We start from the raw sequence: 15547 nt of genomic DNA on the forward strand, positions 1-15547 counted from the left end.
AAGGTTCAAAAGACTCAAGAACTCAGAGCACATACTCCTAAACTTTTTTAGCACCAAAACTATGAATGATATCAAAAGTGTCAGTGTCTTCATAAAGTTCTCTTTGTGCTTCAGCAGACATGTGACGAGGTCACTCAGTGGGTGGGACACAAAAACCCAGAGCTGAGGAGGTGCCCTCAAGAGGGCACATGGTTCCATGTGGTGTCTTAGCTGTAGAACAGGCCCGGCCAAGGTTGACCCGTCGACTTGAGGGCTCCAGCAGGAAGGATGGGGCCCTCCCTGGGCTCTCCAGCAACCCTTCGCGGTCCCAGAACTTGCTGTGACAGGAGGGAATGTGGCATTTCAGGATGTCACTTGTCAACGAACAGTACTTCTCTGTGGAAATGGGGCCATCCGCTTCCCTTTGATTCCAGAAGTTTCACAGCCAGACCAGGGCTTGCCGTGTTGGTATTCCCCACCCCGGAGCCTGGCAGAGCACCTGGTGAGTGGTTGGCTCTTGGACAAACGGTGCATGAGGAACATTCCGCCAGTAGTTTCCATACACGGTTTTCACCATCGAGCACATCTGGGAACCACGTGGCAACAGCCAGTGCAGCTTTCCCAACTGAATCCCATGGTTGCTAGTACGAGGAACTCCCACCACACCCTAGGTCTCATTCCACAGATCCAACTTTAAATGGGGGAAGAAAATTACAGGAAGAAGTGGCATGTGTTATGTGGGAGAACGTCCTTTTGAGTGAGACGTTCTGGAGGTTAGGAGTGGAAAGTTCTAGCTATTTGGTGTTAGTTGACATGCTCTTGTTGGCTTCTGTGGGTGAGTCAAGAAAATACTGCGACAGAGCAGAGGGAAGGAAAAGTTAGACTGAAAAAATTTTTTTAATGGTTATTTATTTTTGAGAGAGACAGAGTGCAAGCAGGGGAGGGGCAGACAGAAAGCGAGACACAGAATCCGAAGCAGGCTCCAGGCTCTGAGCTGTCAGCAGAGGCCGACACAAGGCTCAACCCATGAACTTGGGAGATCATGACCTGCGCCAAAGTCGGACGCCCAACCGACTGAGCCACCTAGGCACCCCGTCTCCCTCCGCCCCCCCCCTTTTTTTTTTTAAAGAAAAGAGCAAGGTGCTGGGTTTGGGGGACCAAATTTAACCAGAGGCATTTTGAAGAAAAACTTTAAAAATGAAAGCCGTGCATAGTATTAGTAAGGACATTAACTGCAGTAAATAGAGGATTGCTAACTCTTCCTTTTTTTTTTTTAATATATTTGTTGTATCTCATGAGTACTTGTAGCTCACATTTGGTGAGTACTTACTATGTGCTGGGCACTCGGTTCTAAGTGCACCTTTATCTCCATGCATTTATCCTCACAACAGCCTTCTGAGGTAGGTAACCATATTGTGCCAATCTTACAGGTGAGGACACTGAGGCCCCAGGAAGTCCCATGGCTCTCCCCGCGGACAGCACATGGCAGAGCCGGGATTTAACTCAGCCGACTGGCTCAAGTCTACCGCTGAACTGCCATTCGACACAGCTTCTCCACTACTGTGTTTTCATGAGACTCATGTGTGCAAATTTTCTAATTGCTCCTTATTAATAAAGAGACGTGTCGATTTCGTGGCGGAGGAGCTTACAGTGCGGTGGTTTCAACCTTAGGGCCCAGACGAATGTGTTTAGATGTCTGCGACCCTGTTGCTGCTGCTGGGACCTTGTGGTATTGCTACTTGTCACTGCTAAGTAACTCCTTGTGACCTTCAAGTATGAGCTTGCTGATGTCTGCTGAGACCTGCGTCAGAGGGCTTTCTGACAATATTGACATTACTACGGTTTCTCTTGGGTGTGAACCCTCTGGTGCTGAGTGAGATGGGCGCTGAGGCCAAAGGCTTTCCCACAGACCCTGCAGGCATAAGGCTTCTCCCCAGTGTGAACTCTCTCATGCTGCATCAGATTTGCTTTCTGGGAAAAGGCTTTCCCACATTCAGCACACACGTAAGGCTTCTCCCCGGTGTGAATCCTCCGGTGAACAGAAAGGCACGAGCTCTGGCTGAAGGCTTTCCCGCATTCCTGACAAACATAAGGCTTTTCTCCAGTGTGAACTCGCTGGTGAACGGAAAGGCATGAGCTCTGGCTGAAAGCTTTCCCACATTTCTGACAAACATAAGGCTTTTCTCCAGTGTGAACTCTCCGGTGTTGAAGAAGTTGAGCACCCAGGCTGAAGGTTTTCTCACAGTCACTGCATTTGTGGGGTTTCTCACCTGTGTGATCTCTCTGATGCTTAGAAAGGCACGAACTCAAATGGAATGATTTTCCGGATTCATCACACTCAAAGGACTTCTTTCCGGCGTGAGTTCTCTGATGCTGAGTAAGGCAGTTACCTTGGGCAAGGGCTTTGTCACACTTGCTATATTTACAGAGTTTCTCCTCCTCAGTGTGAGTTAACTGATGTTCTGAGAGGTGTGCACTTTGGCTGAAGGTCTTTCCACATTCATTACATGTAAAGGGGTGCTCACTCTTGTGGGTGGACTGATGTTTGGCGAGGGAAGTGCTGCGGATGAAGGCCTTCCCACAGTCCCCACATTCATACGGCCTCACTCGAGAGTGGATGTTCTGGTGGCGGAGGAGCTGTGTACTTTTGCTAAAGGCTTTTCCACACTGGTCACACTCAAAGGGTTTCACTCTGGTGTGAACCCTCTCGTGCTGAGTCAGATATTTGCTGCAGCTGAAGGTTTTCTCGCATTTGTTACACTTAAAGTGCTTCTCGCCAACCCCTGGATGTTCTCTCCATTCTGAGTCCTGACTCAAGATACTCCCGCTCTCGCCAAGTGCTTGTTTTTCTCTGGTGTGGACACTCTGGTGGCATGCTAGGGTCGAGCTGCAGAAGAAGCGCTCGCCACACTCCTGACACTCGTGGAGGGTCTCCATAGCATGCATTTTCTGGTGTTGAACAAGGTATTCATTATGGCTGAAGGTCTTCTTGCATCTGGCACAGCAGTAGGACTTTCCTGTGGCGTGAACAGACTGGTGTCGAATCAGGTGGGAGGGCCGGCTGAAACTCTTGATGCACTGATGACACTTGTAGGGCCTGTAGCCGGTGTGAATCCTCTGATGTTCATTAAGGTGAGTGCTCCGGTAGAAGGATTTCCCACACTCATTGCATTTGTAAGGCTTCTCTCCACTGTGAACCCTCTGGTGGACCTTTAGGGTCGAGATATTCCTGAAGGGCCTCCCACACTGATCACACTCGTAAGGCTTTTCTCCGGTGTGAATGGACTGGTGTTCGGCGAGCAGCATGCTCTGCCCGAAGGCCTTCCCGCATTCCTGACGCTCAGAGGTAGTTTTCGTAGCATGGGTTTTTTGATGTTGGAGGAGGTATTTGCTGAAGTTGAAGGTCGCCTTGCATTTGGCACATTCATAGCGTTTCTGAGTGTGGGTCTTCTGATGCTGGGTGAGGTGAAAGGTTTGGCTGAAACCCTCGCCACGCTCGTTACCTTTGTAGGACTCATCACCTGTATGGGGTTCCTGGTGCTCAGCAGGCTGTAAGCTGAGACCCGACGGAGGGTCGCTGTCTTGATTCTTATGTGGTTCTTCTCCAGTGTGAATTTGCTGATGCCACAGAAGGTGTGTGCTCTGAGTGCAGGTTTTCCCGCCCTCGTTACGCGCACAGGATCTGTAGTCTGTGTGAGTTGTCAGGGGCACAAAGAGGCAAGACCTCTGGCTGCAACCTTCCTCGTACTCTTCGTGCACGGCGGGTTTCTCTCTAGTATGAACAATCCAGTGCTGGATGAGATGGTAACTCTGACTGAAGCTCTCCCCGCATTCACTACATTTATACAGTTTCTCGCCTCCCTGGACAGGATCCTGCGGGCTCTGGTCTAAGTCACAGCCAAAGTCTTTCCCACATTCCCGAGACTTAGCTGGGCTCTTTTCAGGAAGATCACGCATCACAGAATCCTCCCTCACGGAAAGGAGGGGCTCAGGACCGAGGTCTCTCTGGAGTTCGCGACTCCTGCATTCTGTGGGACTTCCCTTGTTGGTAACGACGTCAGACTTCAGAAGGCTTTCTGGATCTCCTAGCAAACTGTCTAACCAACTCTCACCTACATAGGCTTTCCCCAGACTGGAGTTCCCGAGGCCATCCTTGGACAAAGTCTCCATGATCTCCTGGGAGAGTCCTTCCTCCAAGAAGTCTTGTGCCAGAGGGCAGTTCTTGACCTCGGCCATGTCCGAAAGAGGGTAAGTGCAGGTGTCTCCCGTTCCCCGCGGCGAGACATAAGGAGCTGCAGGGTGAGAACACAGACAAGAGGGAGAACAGGTGATGGCTCCTCAGGAAGCCTGTCCCTCGAGGGGATGATGAAGGAGGAGGGGCCAAAGCAGTGACCCGGCTGGAACTGGCAGCACAGGAAACAGAGAGCCCGTTTCCAAGATGGTTAAGTGGGGGCTGGGCAGCCACAGGGGCTCCACAGGGAAGGGGAGCCTCTTAGCAGATGCCGTCGCCCCATCAGCCACGGCCCACTTCTTGGAGAAGGGCGCTGTTCAACGGGGAAGGAGGTCAAATGATATAACTGCTGGAGGACAGATTCGGTTGGTAAAGGCGTGGCTACGCGGTTGTGGAAAGAGCATGTATTTCTTTTTTTAGTATTTATTGATTTATTTTGAGAGACAGAAAGCGTGAGTGAGCAGGGGAGCGACAGAGAGAGAGAGGGAGAGAGAGAATCCCAAGCAGGCTCCACGCTGTCAGCACTGAGCCCAGTGTGGGGCTCGAACTCACAAACCGTGAGATCGTGACCCGAGCCGAAACCCAGAGTTGACGCTTAACCGACTGAGCCACCCGGGCGCCCCCATATGTTGTAGAGGTGGCAGGGGTCCGTGCTGGTCACCTGCGCGCAAACACTGGTATGCTCGTCGGGAGGCCACGGAGGGTCCACGTTCGCGAGCTCACGAGAGGTGAGCCCAGAACGGAGCTGCATCCTGACTGGGTGGCGGAGGCCCGGACCGAGCCGCGCAGCCACCACGCTGTGGTCTCTGACTCAGGGTCCCTTCTCGTGTTAATGACCTGACCGTGAGGAAAGTGTCCCGCGCCCCAGGGAAGGCCCCTGCCTCTGCCTTTTCCCGCCGGGGACACGTCAACCAGCGTGACACCCTCGCCGCCTAGCCTGTTCCCTCTAGAGGAACCGTGGCCTAGGAGAGAACGGAACAAACGCTCTTGGCTGCATTAAGGCCTGGGCTTGAGTTATCAGCAGATGTGGCCATCTGCTGTGCCCTCCGGGACAGACTTGTACAAACACAGGGTGAAACAGACCGGGGACGTGTGGTGCTCACAGGGCACAGGACATGAAGGTGGAGAGACTGACTCAGGGCACCAGGACAGCCACGTGCCGAACACTGAGGTAGACAAGACGAGGGCCCCCACCCTGCCGGGATGAGGGGACAGAAGCCAGCACGTGGCAGAGGGGCAAGATGTCTAGGCAGACGTTTGGGGTCCGGATGGGAGTTCCAAAGACGGAGGGCAGACAAAGGGCGCTGTCCCACCGGCCCCCGCCCCGCCCACTCACCAAGGCCCTCTGATTCTGGGCTTTCTCTGACCACGGCCTCCAGCTCTTCGCCACCATCTGGACAGGAGGTCAGTTTGGGTTTGCAGGGGTCTGCAGGGAGAGGAGAGCGCTGTCATCAACCGGGACACGGCAGGCCAGCCGACTGCTTAGCGGGAACCTTCTGGCTGTCCTGACCATCAGTGCTTTGTCCAGTGTACAGCTCGCGAGAGCCAAGTGTCGCTCTGGGCGACTCCGGGGACACCTGCCCCGTAGGGTGGAGGAGAGAGACCCAGGCGGTCACAGTCCAGGGTGATCAGAGCTGTGAAAGCCGGAGCCGGGGATACAAAGGACTTGCAACAGCTCTTGAGGGATGAGCAGCCTGCCAGGTGGAGAGGCACGCACCCTCTCATCCACCCACGGAGCCCACATCGCCCAAGGCCTCTGTGGAATATGCTGGGTTCCCAGAGCCCAGGCGGCCCTGTGCCCTGCCCTTGGCAAACTACTCGAGGAGGGAAGCAGAATCCTAATCCCGGGGGAACTGTGCTACCGTGGAGGAAAAGCGCCTTCTTGGCTTGAAAATGGAAGGGCCCCGAGCCAAGCAATGCAGGCGCCTCTAGAAGCCAGAAAAGGGCAAAGGCACAAGACTCTTCCCCGGAGCTTCCAGAGGGAACAAGCCCTGCCAACAGCCTGACCGCAGCCGGGTCAGACCCGTTTCAGACTTCTGACCTCCACAACCGTCGGAGAATAAACGCGTTGTTTTAAGCTGCTGTTCGTGGCATTTCTAAGAGCAGCCGTAGGAAGCTAATACGCTGCTTGGACATACACACAAGCGTGTGCGGGGGGTCAAGGGAGACGTGCCTATACTGTGGGATGTAGATTAGAAATGGAAAAGACGCTGAGGTCTGAGCCGCCCCGAAGCTGCTTCTGCCGCACATGCTCAGTAGAGTTTAGAGAAAATCTGCGAGGCTGGCCCTCAGCTGGTGTCTGGGAACCTGGATCTCGGGAGGGTTCCAGCATTCCCGAACAGAGGGGCCCCCTGTGCCTCTGAACACCTGCTTTCCGGCTGGGAGTCTAGAATTTTGGTACTTTCCAGGCAGAGGGTGCCTGTGTGACCAGCTCCCAATAAAAACTGTGGGTGCTGAGTCTCCAGTGAGCATCTCCAGTAGACATTTCACACCATTTGTCCCTCATTACGATCGTGTGGGACTCTACACAGGGAGAGGGCTCTGGAAGCCGGCTCTGGTTTCCCCTCTGCCGCCCGTGCTGTGTCCTTTCTCTGTAACATGTCACGGCCGTGAGTACGACCACATGCTGAGTCCTTCAAGTCCCCTCCTCATAAGTCACTGAACACAGGGTACTTCCGGGAACCCCCGCATAGCTGGGAAGGTGACTTCTCTTTGGACCTCATTTTCAAAAGGACCAGCAAAACAGGGAGTCGGACTTGTGGGGTGACGGCAGGACTGAAGGCCAGTTCTAAGCGCTGACCCAGCATGAGACCCGGCTCCTGAGCCGGTGACTCCTGCTACTCGTTCGTTTACTGAGCCACCATTCAGCGAGTCCCCGCCCTCAGGAAGTGCCCGTCCCAGCAGAGGGAGACAGAGCATAAAATGGGCAGTTCGAAAGCGCAGGAGTGGTGGGCCGGTGGGGCAGGGGACAGAGGACTCGCTAACAGGTCGCAGTAGAAGTCTTAAAAAAGGAAAGCCCAGAGGCAGGGAGGGGACGAGACAGGAAGGCAAACGCAAAGACCCTGAGCGTCAGCCCCACAAGGACGAAGAGGAAACTGCTAAGGAGGCCAGAGCGGCAGGCGGGTGGCTGATGGGGTTTCTCAGCCTCGGCACTAGTGACACTTGGGGTCGGATAATCCTCGGCTATAGGGGCTGCCCTTGCATTCCCGGACACGTGGCGGTGACCCTGGGCTCTACCCATGAGATGCCAGGTGCGCACCCCCTGCTCCTAAGTGCGGACCAATCAAAAAGGTCACCAGGCACTGCCAGTGCCCCTGGGGGGTGCAGAATTGGCCAGCTGAGCACTGCCGGGCTGCATCATGCCAGCTCTGAGGCGTTCAGGAGCCGAGAATTTATCCTGTGGGTGACAATAGCCAAAAGCAGGGCAGGGACCGGGCCGCCGGGGCTGGAGTGGACACTCACTCAGCAGGAAAAGGTTCTGGTAGTTGTCCAGCGCCGTGTCCCAGAACAGGTCCCCCTGGTCCAGCCCCAGCTGCTCCCAGTCCTCCAAGGTGAAGTCCATGGCTACATCCCTGTGGGTCACAAATTCCTGAAATGTAATACACTGTCAGTGACCGTGGGACTGGGGTCAGCGATGGACCCGACAGCTCACTTGAGGCACCCTGACCTCCATGTACTAGGTCTTTGACAAAAATCATCTCGTGGGAGCCCTGAGACATAGGACACCGGGCATCCCCATATTTTGTAGGCAAGATATGGGGTTTCGGAGAGGGGACGTGCGTTCCCCTTAGGGTCACACAGGCAGGACTTAAATGCACGTCGGCCTGTTCCTAAAATCTACTTACTTTGGCTTTTGCTTTTTAGCGTTCATTCAAGATTTTAAGTTTTTACTATGGAAATTTTCACACACAGCAGAGATCTGCACGTAACCGAAACCTGCCGTGGGTTTCTATGTTTGTGCTTGATTTTACAATACAAATATTCCTAAAAAAGTAAGCAAATTGATGAAGCATATTCTAACCAGGATCCTCCTCTGGCCACTACGTGGAAAAACATAAAAGGTGGAAAGGCAGAGGCAGAGAGACGAGGAAAAAGGTGAATTCCATGATTCAGGCGAGAAAGGAGAACAGGGATGGAAGGGGTGCGAAAAGGTGAGATGTGGCCATTTTTTTTTTAAACGTTTATTTATTTTTGACAGAGGGAGAGAAAGAGAGAGAGCGCGTGCGCACAAGTAGGGGAGGGGCAGAGAGAGAGGGAGACACAGAATCCCAAGCAGGCTCCAGGCTCTGAGCTGTCAGCATAGAGCCTGACGTGAGGCTCGAACTCCCAGACCGCGAGATCATGACCTGAGCCAAAGCTGGACGCTCAACCGACTGAGCCACCCAGGTGCCCCCAGATGTGGACATTTTGACACTGCTGGGGACAACATCTCCCAAGAGAGCAAATGTAGCGAAAGACAGAGAGGAGCCCAGACGTCTGTAAGTTTTAGCCTGAGCACTGGAAGGACAGAGCTGCTGCTGCCTGAGACAGGGGAGAAGCAGGTTTGGGGCACGGTGTGAGTCTGGTTTGGTACAGGTTAAGTTCGAGATACCCTTTTAAACCTTAGACATCATGGTTCCCCAAAGACATCCACATTCTAATCCCCAGAACCTGTGAATGTCACCTTGTATGGCAAAAGGGACTTCCCAGGTGTGACAAGTTAAGGATCCTCAGATCCTGGATGATCACGGTGGCCCCTGATCGTCACAATCATGACAATCTCATATCTTTATTTTTTTGACCATCTTATATCTTTATAAGAGGCAGAAGGGGGGTCCCTGGGTGGCTCAGTCGGCCATCCAACTTCGGCTCAGGTCATGATCTCGCGGTCCGTGAGTTCAAGCCCCGCGTCGGGCTCTGTGCTGACAGCTTGGAGCCTGGAGCCTGTTTCAGATTCTGTCTCCCTCTCTCTGACCCTCTCCCATTCATGCTCTGTCTCTCTCTGTCTCAAAAATAAATAAACGTTAAAAATAAATAAATATTTAGAAAAAAAATGAGACAGAAGGAGTCGAAGGTAGGAGAAGGTGATGTGATGACAGAAGCAGAGGTCGGAGTGACGTGGCCACAAGTCAAGGAACACAGGCATCTCTAGAAGCTGAAGAGGCAAGGAAGGGGTTCTCCTCTGCAGCCTCCAAAAGGAAGGAGCCCAGATGACACCTTGGCTTCATACTTCTAGCCTCCAGAGCCAAGATAATAAATTTCTATCATTCAAGGCACTTAGTTACAACAGCCCTAGCAAACAAATACGGTGTTACCCCGCCAATAATGTGAGAGCTCATGACGGCAGGGACCACATCAGTTGGTTCCCTAGCGGGTAGACCCAGCACCCAGAACAAAGCCTTCACGTAGGAGGCATGTGGGGACATGGTGATCCTGGCAGCTGTTTTGGGACAAGGGAAGGAGTTCATCAAGGATGGAACCAATAGGAGGTGGGGCTGAGAGATGGGGACAATACACTGGGTCTCGATCACACTGAGTGGGCTGGCAGATCAAGCCGGCTCTGGCCTTTCTGGTTATGTGTTCTATATAATCCACTGACTGTTTAAATTGGTTTGAGCCAAGTGTTCCGTTCCTTGTGGCTGAAACTGTTGCTGTCTATACCCGGTCAGAAGGGATCAGCCAAAGAGGCTTTGTCAGCAGGAGTCCGATCAGAGAGCCCCAAGAAGCTTCCTTCCCTGAACTCCTCGATTTTGCTGGAAATAGTGGTGGGGGTGTGGGAGGACCCTGGACTTGATCCGTGGGGCACTGGGGAGCCACAGAGAGTTTTATACAGGACAGTGACAAGGCCAGAGCATGTATTCGTTCAACAGTCATTTTTCCTGTGTGCCAGACCCCTCTGAGGGTGCTGGAGGCAGAGAGGTGTCAAACCCATTCCCTGGCTTACAGGGGACACCCAGGGATGCTGACAGTGAGCATAAGGAGATAGGGCTGTGACAGAGGGCAGTATCCAGGGCTGTATGGCCAGGGACGGGCATGAGGACATTGCCTTGGAATCAGGAAAAGCTTCCTTGTTGGGGCAGATATTCAAGTTGGGTCATTAAGGATAAGCAGGTATCGGTGGTAGAGGAAGGTTTTCATTCATCATTCTTCAAGAAACACCTCAAGGACCGCTGTGTACTGGGCCCACGCTGGTCCCCGGGGGCCCAGAGGCGAGGCCCAATCAGCACCTGTCTCCAAGGAGCACCTCGTCTGGTGGGGCTGATAGACGGGGGCAGGGGACAACCACAGCCAGGTGATTTGTGCTATGATGAGGCCGAAGCAGGGAAGAGCTCACTGCCCACGCAAGGTGGGGGCTGAGCTGGGTCTTGAAGGCTGCGTAAGACTTACCGGCCGGAGATGGCGGGTAGGGTATTCTAGCAGAGGGAGGAGCCCGAGCAAAGGCTGGGAATCCGGCAACCACAGTGTAACAGTTTACCACCAGGCCAGGAAGGGAGTTTGGGTTATGGAGGGAACCGGAGGAGACGCTGAGGAAGGCGGCAGGACTCAGGTCGTGCAGGACTGGGCTGGGAAACCTGGGTTTGATCTTCTAAGCAGAAAGGATGCCTGGAAGGGTGCTGAGCAGGAGAGCGACAGCATAACAAGAGGATCACCTGGGGGTCACCGTGGGTCAGTGAGCCCAGAATAAAGGCCGGCCGGCCATGCAGCCTCAGGGCATGGGGACTGGGCGAGGGGCCCTCCACTCACCTTGGTGGTAGCCGACTGGGACTCGGTGGCCGGAGTTCTCACTTAAGATCCCTCTCCGTCCCCTCCATGTTCCTGGCTGGCAGAGCCGCAGGAGACACAAGGGAGCCGGGAGAAAGTCTCCCTTCCTTCTAGTGCTGGCTCCCTGGCCATGCCGGATGAGCCCCCAGAATGTCCGGAAGTAGGAGGATGAGTCAGGATGGGAGTCTCCCTGCGGGGATCACAACAACACTTCTGTATCGGCCGAAACTACTCCACGCCCCTCATTTCCACTGTGCTTCGGGGCCACAGGCAACTTCATGACCCTTCTTGGCACTTATTGCAGTCAGTAAATCCACGTTTGGGAGAGGTGGCGATTAAGGTCAGTCACCTGGGTGGGACCTTCGGTCTTGCTCGCGACCGTGTCTCAGCATGACACGACCCCTGACGTACAGTAGGCGCTTTTGGAACGTTTGTTGAAAGAACACAATATCTCTCCAACTGAACCCCTGGGATGAGGATTCTGGGTTCTTTTTCTTTTTCTTCTTTTTTTAACGTTTATTTATTTTCGAGAGAGAAAAAGGCAAAGAGAAGGAGACACAGAATCCGAAGCAGGCTCCAGGCTCCAAGCTGTCAGCAGAGGCCAACGTGGGGCTCGAACTCATGAACCGCGAGATCATGACCTGAGCCGAAGTCAGACGACCGGCCGACTGAGCCACCCCAGGCGCCCCAGGATTCTGGGATTTCTGATTACTGGCTCTAGAATTTGAGTCCAGGTGAGCTGGCCTCCAAATATTTTACTATTTTTTCAACAGTAGCAAGATTTCTCCAACTTTTTTTTTTTTTTTTAAACCATGACCCACAGTAACAAAGACATATACCATGACTGTCCATTCACACACATAACGAAAACAAAACTTCACGAAATAATACTGAATCTTACAAAGTAGAATGTGCTAGGATCTTTTCTATTCTAGTCGCTTTCACTGTACTTCATTAAAAAAAAAATTATGGCCAGGACACCTGGGTGGCTCACTCGGTTAAGCGTCTGACTCTTGCTTACGGCTCAGGTCATGATTTCACAGTTTGTGAGATCGAGTCCTGCACTGGGCTCTGTGCTGACAACTTGGAGCCTGCTTGGGATTCTCGATCTCCCTCCCTCCCTCCCTGCCACTCCTCTACTTGTGCTTTCTCTAAACAAATAAACATTAAAAAAATTATGGCCACTGCCCAGTGAGTTATTTTCATGACCATAATATACAAAACACTGTACCATGGGGCCTTTTTTTTTTTTTTTTTTTTTTAATATTTATTTTGAGAGAGAGAGAGCATGCGTGCGTCAGAGTGGGGAGGGGCAAAGCGGGCTCTGAGTTGTCAGCACAGAGCCTGACGTAGGGCTCCAAAGACCTGAGCTGAAGTCGGACATTCAACCAACTGAGCCACCCAGGTGCCCTGTACCATAGGGCTTCTTACACGTTGGTAGCTACTGTGAATTTCCTAAGTGGCACATTATCTACAGAGTGACGAAAACACTCCGTATCACAAAGCAGCAGGATGATTTAACGTCAGGTCCACAATTGTTAAGCTTCTAGGGACAGATGCGCTTTGAAATTCAGAAATTTTCTGATTTTTTCTTAAAAAAATTTTTAATGTTTATTCATTTCTGAGAGAGGAGGGAGACAGAGAGAGAGCGCGCACGCGCGCACGCATGGGGGAGGGGCAGAGAGAGCTGGAGACACAGAATCCAAAGCAGGCTCCAGGCTCTGAGCTGTCAGCTGCCCGATACAGGGCTCCAACTCACAAAACATGAGATCATGACCTGAGCCGAAGTTGGACACTAAACCGACTGGGCCGCCCAGGCACCCCAAGAAATTCTCTGATTTTTAAAAAGGTGATATATATATATATTCATATATACACATACACACACACACAAATATATTTCATTAAAATCACAGTGCAGTGTGGGGGTGCCCGGGTGGCTCAGTTAAGCGTCCGACTTCAGCTCAGGTCACAATCTCGCGGTCCGTGAGTTCAAGCCCCGCGTCAGGCTCTGGGCTGATGGCTCGGAGCCTGGAGCCTGCTTCTGATTCTCTGTCTCCCTCTCTCTCTGCCCCTCCCCGCTCATGCTCTGTCTCTCTGTGTCTCAAAAATAAATAAAGATTAAAAAAAAACCTAATTAAAAAAAATAATAAAATAAAATCACAGTGCAGTGTGGGCCAGGCAGCATTTTGTACTTGAACACTTCAACATTTTTAGAGTGAAGAGTATAGATATTCTCTCTAGGTAGGATAATGAAAGGTTATAAATCCCAGTAGTTCTGGTCAGGTCTGGACACCAAACTTCTGGAAAAAGTGATCTCCCAGGCTTTCCAGATTTTGATTGCAGGTAAGGTGATGTGGCAGACGTGTTCAAGTGCTAACGTTTACTCAACAGTGACTTTCCTCACATGACAGAGGTTAAGTCTCGCCTTGAGGGTGTAATTTGGTCCACAGATGTGGTTTTTTGCCCACAGTGCTGGCGGATATTAGGTTTTGAGAGAAAATAATATTTTAAGTAGTCTCAACCTTGAAAACTGGGAAATTGAGCATGGGGCCTGCTTAAGACTCTCTCCCCCTCTCCCCCCTACTCTCTCTAAAATAAATAAAAATGATGGGGCACCTGGGTGGCTCAGTCAGTTGGGCGTCCGACTTCGGCTCAGGTCACGATCTCGCGGTCCGTGAGTTCGAGCCCTGCGTCAGGCTCTGGGCTGATGGCTCAGAGCCTGGAGCCTGCTTCCGATTCTGTGTCTCCCTCTCTCTCTGCCCCTCCCCCGTTCATGCTCTGTCTTTTTCTGTCTCAAAAATAAATAAATAAATAAAATAAAATAAATAAAAATGAAAAAAAAATTGATTTCCAGTTTCTGCCAAATTCTAGGATTTGGCTCACCAAGTCTAACAAAGCTGTTAGCTGGGGCCTAAAGTTACCCGCCTTAAGTGGGGCAAGTGCTCCCTGATGCCCCACAGCTCTCCGCACCCCCCCGCCCCGCCCCCAGGCGGTTCTCTCCTTTACCTAATCTGCCTCACCCTCATAGACATCTGAGTTTCAGACCTCTGTCTACAGTTTCCAAATCACGTTCTGTCCATATCTCATACACTCTGAGCCCTGGGACAGAACAAACTGGAGCCCTAATGTGAGGCTCAAGGTCACCCAGCCTCTCAGAATGAACTTGAGCCAAACAATTACAGGACTGGCAAATCCAGCGCTCTAGAATTGAGAACTCTTGCTGCTTCTTAGTGTGGGACCAGAGCAGATCATTCACCCTTGGTTTCCACGTGTACGAAATGGGACAAGTAAAGCAGCTCCACAGCCCCGCAGCTGTTAATTCTAAAAACCAAAACAGCTCTGAAAAGCAGAACCTTATTCATTCGTAAATCGGCGGCAAAACTGAACCCGAACTGCCACAGGCTGTATATAGTGTGAATATTCACGCCTTTCCCGGCAGAAATAATCGATTTCCAAGAACTGCCCCAGATCCCTCTGAGGCGTTGCCTAACTATGAAATAGGCACCCTATTAATTTTCCAAACTCTGATAAACTGTGATTCCCGAAGTGCTCCCGGTGCCAAGGGAGCCGGTAAAACCGAGGAGCCGCGCTTGGCGCTGCTGCGGAGATCACAGGAGGAAATCCGAGTACAGCGCGGCGCCTGGCGCCCAGCAAGTGCCCAAATGTGAAATGCTTCGCCCTCCTCAAGAACTCCCATTCATTCATCCCTCCAGATCTGCCCGATCAACTTCGGGCAACCGAACCCCTCCTTCGGCTTCCATCTCCTCACTCAAAAGTAAACGTAACCTCTCCTCTCAGGGCTGCCGGTGAGGACTGGAAACCATTTCAGCGACAGCCCGGCCCAGAACACGCTCCGAACAGAGAGCGGTCAAGACCCCACCTGGACACCCACCGCCCCCAGAAGGCGCGCCCTTTGCCGAAGTCACCCCGTGGGCATTCCGTCCCCCCTCAGGAAGAACCGAGCCCCCAAGCCTTGGGAGTACTCAGTGACCCCACCTGCGGCGTCGCCTCACCTCTCAAGACTGCCGTCCGTCGCGTTAACAGAAGCGACTCCCGCCCCGAGGAAGACGCAGACCCAACTCCTCCCACTCGCGCCTTGTAACAACTTCCGGCGCCGCGAGAACGTCCTCGAGCTCCTCCACCCAGGAGCCTCCGCGCCAACGGGACTCGGTTTCCCAGAAGGCTGTGCTGACGCCTATCTCCGCTTATCTGTGTTTCTTTCCCCGCCCTCTTCTCTGGCCGCTGAGCACTGGAGGAAAGAGAATAGAAACCAAATCGGGGCCAGGTAGCATGTGGGAATTGCAGTCCAGTTTTTACCCAGTTAAAGGACAAGCTAAGCAGCGTACTCTGGCCTGAAGGAGACGGCGGGTTGCCATGGAAACGCGTTGAGGCGGAAATTCCTGAAAAGCCGCTTGGAAGCAAGGGGCGGAGTTTGAGGCGGGAAAATTACAAGGCCTCTCTCTGATAGGCGGAGAGATGCTTCGTAGTTCACTCCTCCTTACCATTGGGTCACGTTGGCACATGCGCAGTAGAATCAGAAACCCTCCAAAAGAGGGTGGAATGGGGGTGGGCGATGAGGAAATAATCCCTGCC

The 15547-nt window shown here is 52.6% G+C and overlaps 1 protein-coding gene across 5 annotated transcripts; it reads right to left on the reverse strand.

The window, feature by feature from the left end:
* Positions 1–910: 910 nt before the first annotated feature.
* On the reverse strand, positions 911–15547 carry ZNF473 (zinc finger protein 473). 5 transcript variants are annotated; one of them, XM_042920553.1, is made up of 6 exons: positions 15457–15547; positions 14968–15203; positions 10934–11141; positions 7673–7782; positions 5547–5636; positions 911–4271 (listed from the first exon to the last, which is right to left on the reverse strand). In XM_042920553.1, the coding sequence occupies exons 4-6, from the start codon at positions 7770–7772 to the stop codon at positions 1816–1818; spliced, it is 2646 nt and encodes an 881-aa protein (XP_042776487.1). In that variant the 5' UTR covers positions 7773–7782; positions 10934–11141; positions 14968–15203; positions 15457–15547; the 3' UTR covers positions 911–1815. The 5 variants fall into 5 exon arrangements, with proteins under 5 accessions (XP_042776487.1, XP_042776490.1, XP_042776486.1 ...); XM_042920556.1 differs by lacking the exon at positions 14968–15203 and having other exon boundaries at positions 15457–15527; XM_042920552.1 differs by having other exon boundaries at positions 14968–15527.

The sequence above is a fragment of the Panthera leo genome, chromosome E2 (genome assembly GCF_018350215.1).
Source record: "Panthera leo isolate Ple1 chromosome E2, P.leo_Ple1_pat1.1, whole genome shotgun sequence".
In the NCBI taxonomy this organism is placed as follows: domain Eukaryota; kingdom Metazoa; phylum Chordata; class Mammalia; order Carnivora; family Felidae; genus Panthera; species Panthera leo.

Bases quoted from the DNA above. Each gene is read 5' to 3' on its own strand.
- ZNF473 (XM_042920553.1), bottom strand. From the start codon at position 7,772: ATGGACTTCACCTTGGAGGACTGGGAGCAGCTGGGGCTGGACCAGGGG. The intron at 5,637-7,672 runs GTGAGTGTCCAC...CTCTCCCTGCAG, and splicing joins CCAGAACCTTTTCCTGCTGA to ACCCCTGCAAACCCAAACTG. The intron at 4,272-5,546 runs GTGAGTGGGCGG...CTCACCCTGCAG, and splicing joins CCCAGAATCAGAGGGCCTTG to CTCCTTATGTCTCGCCGCGG.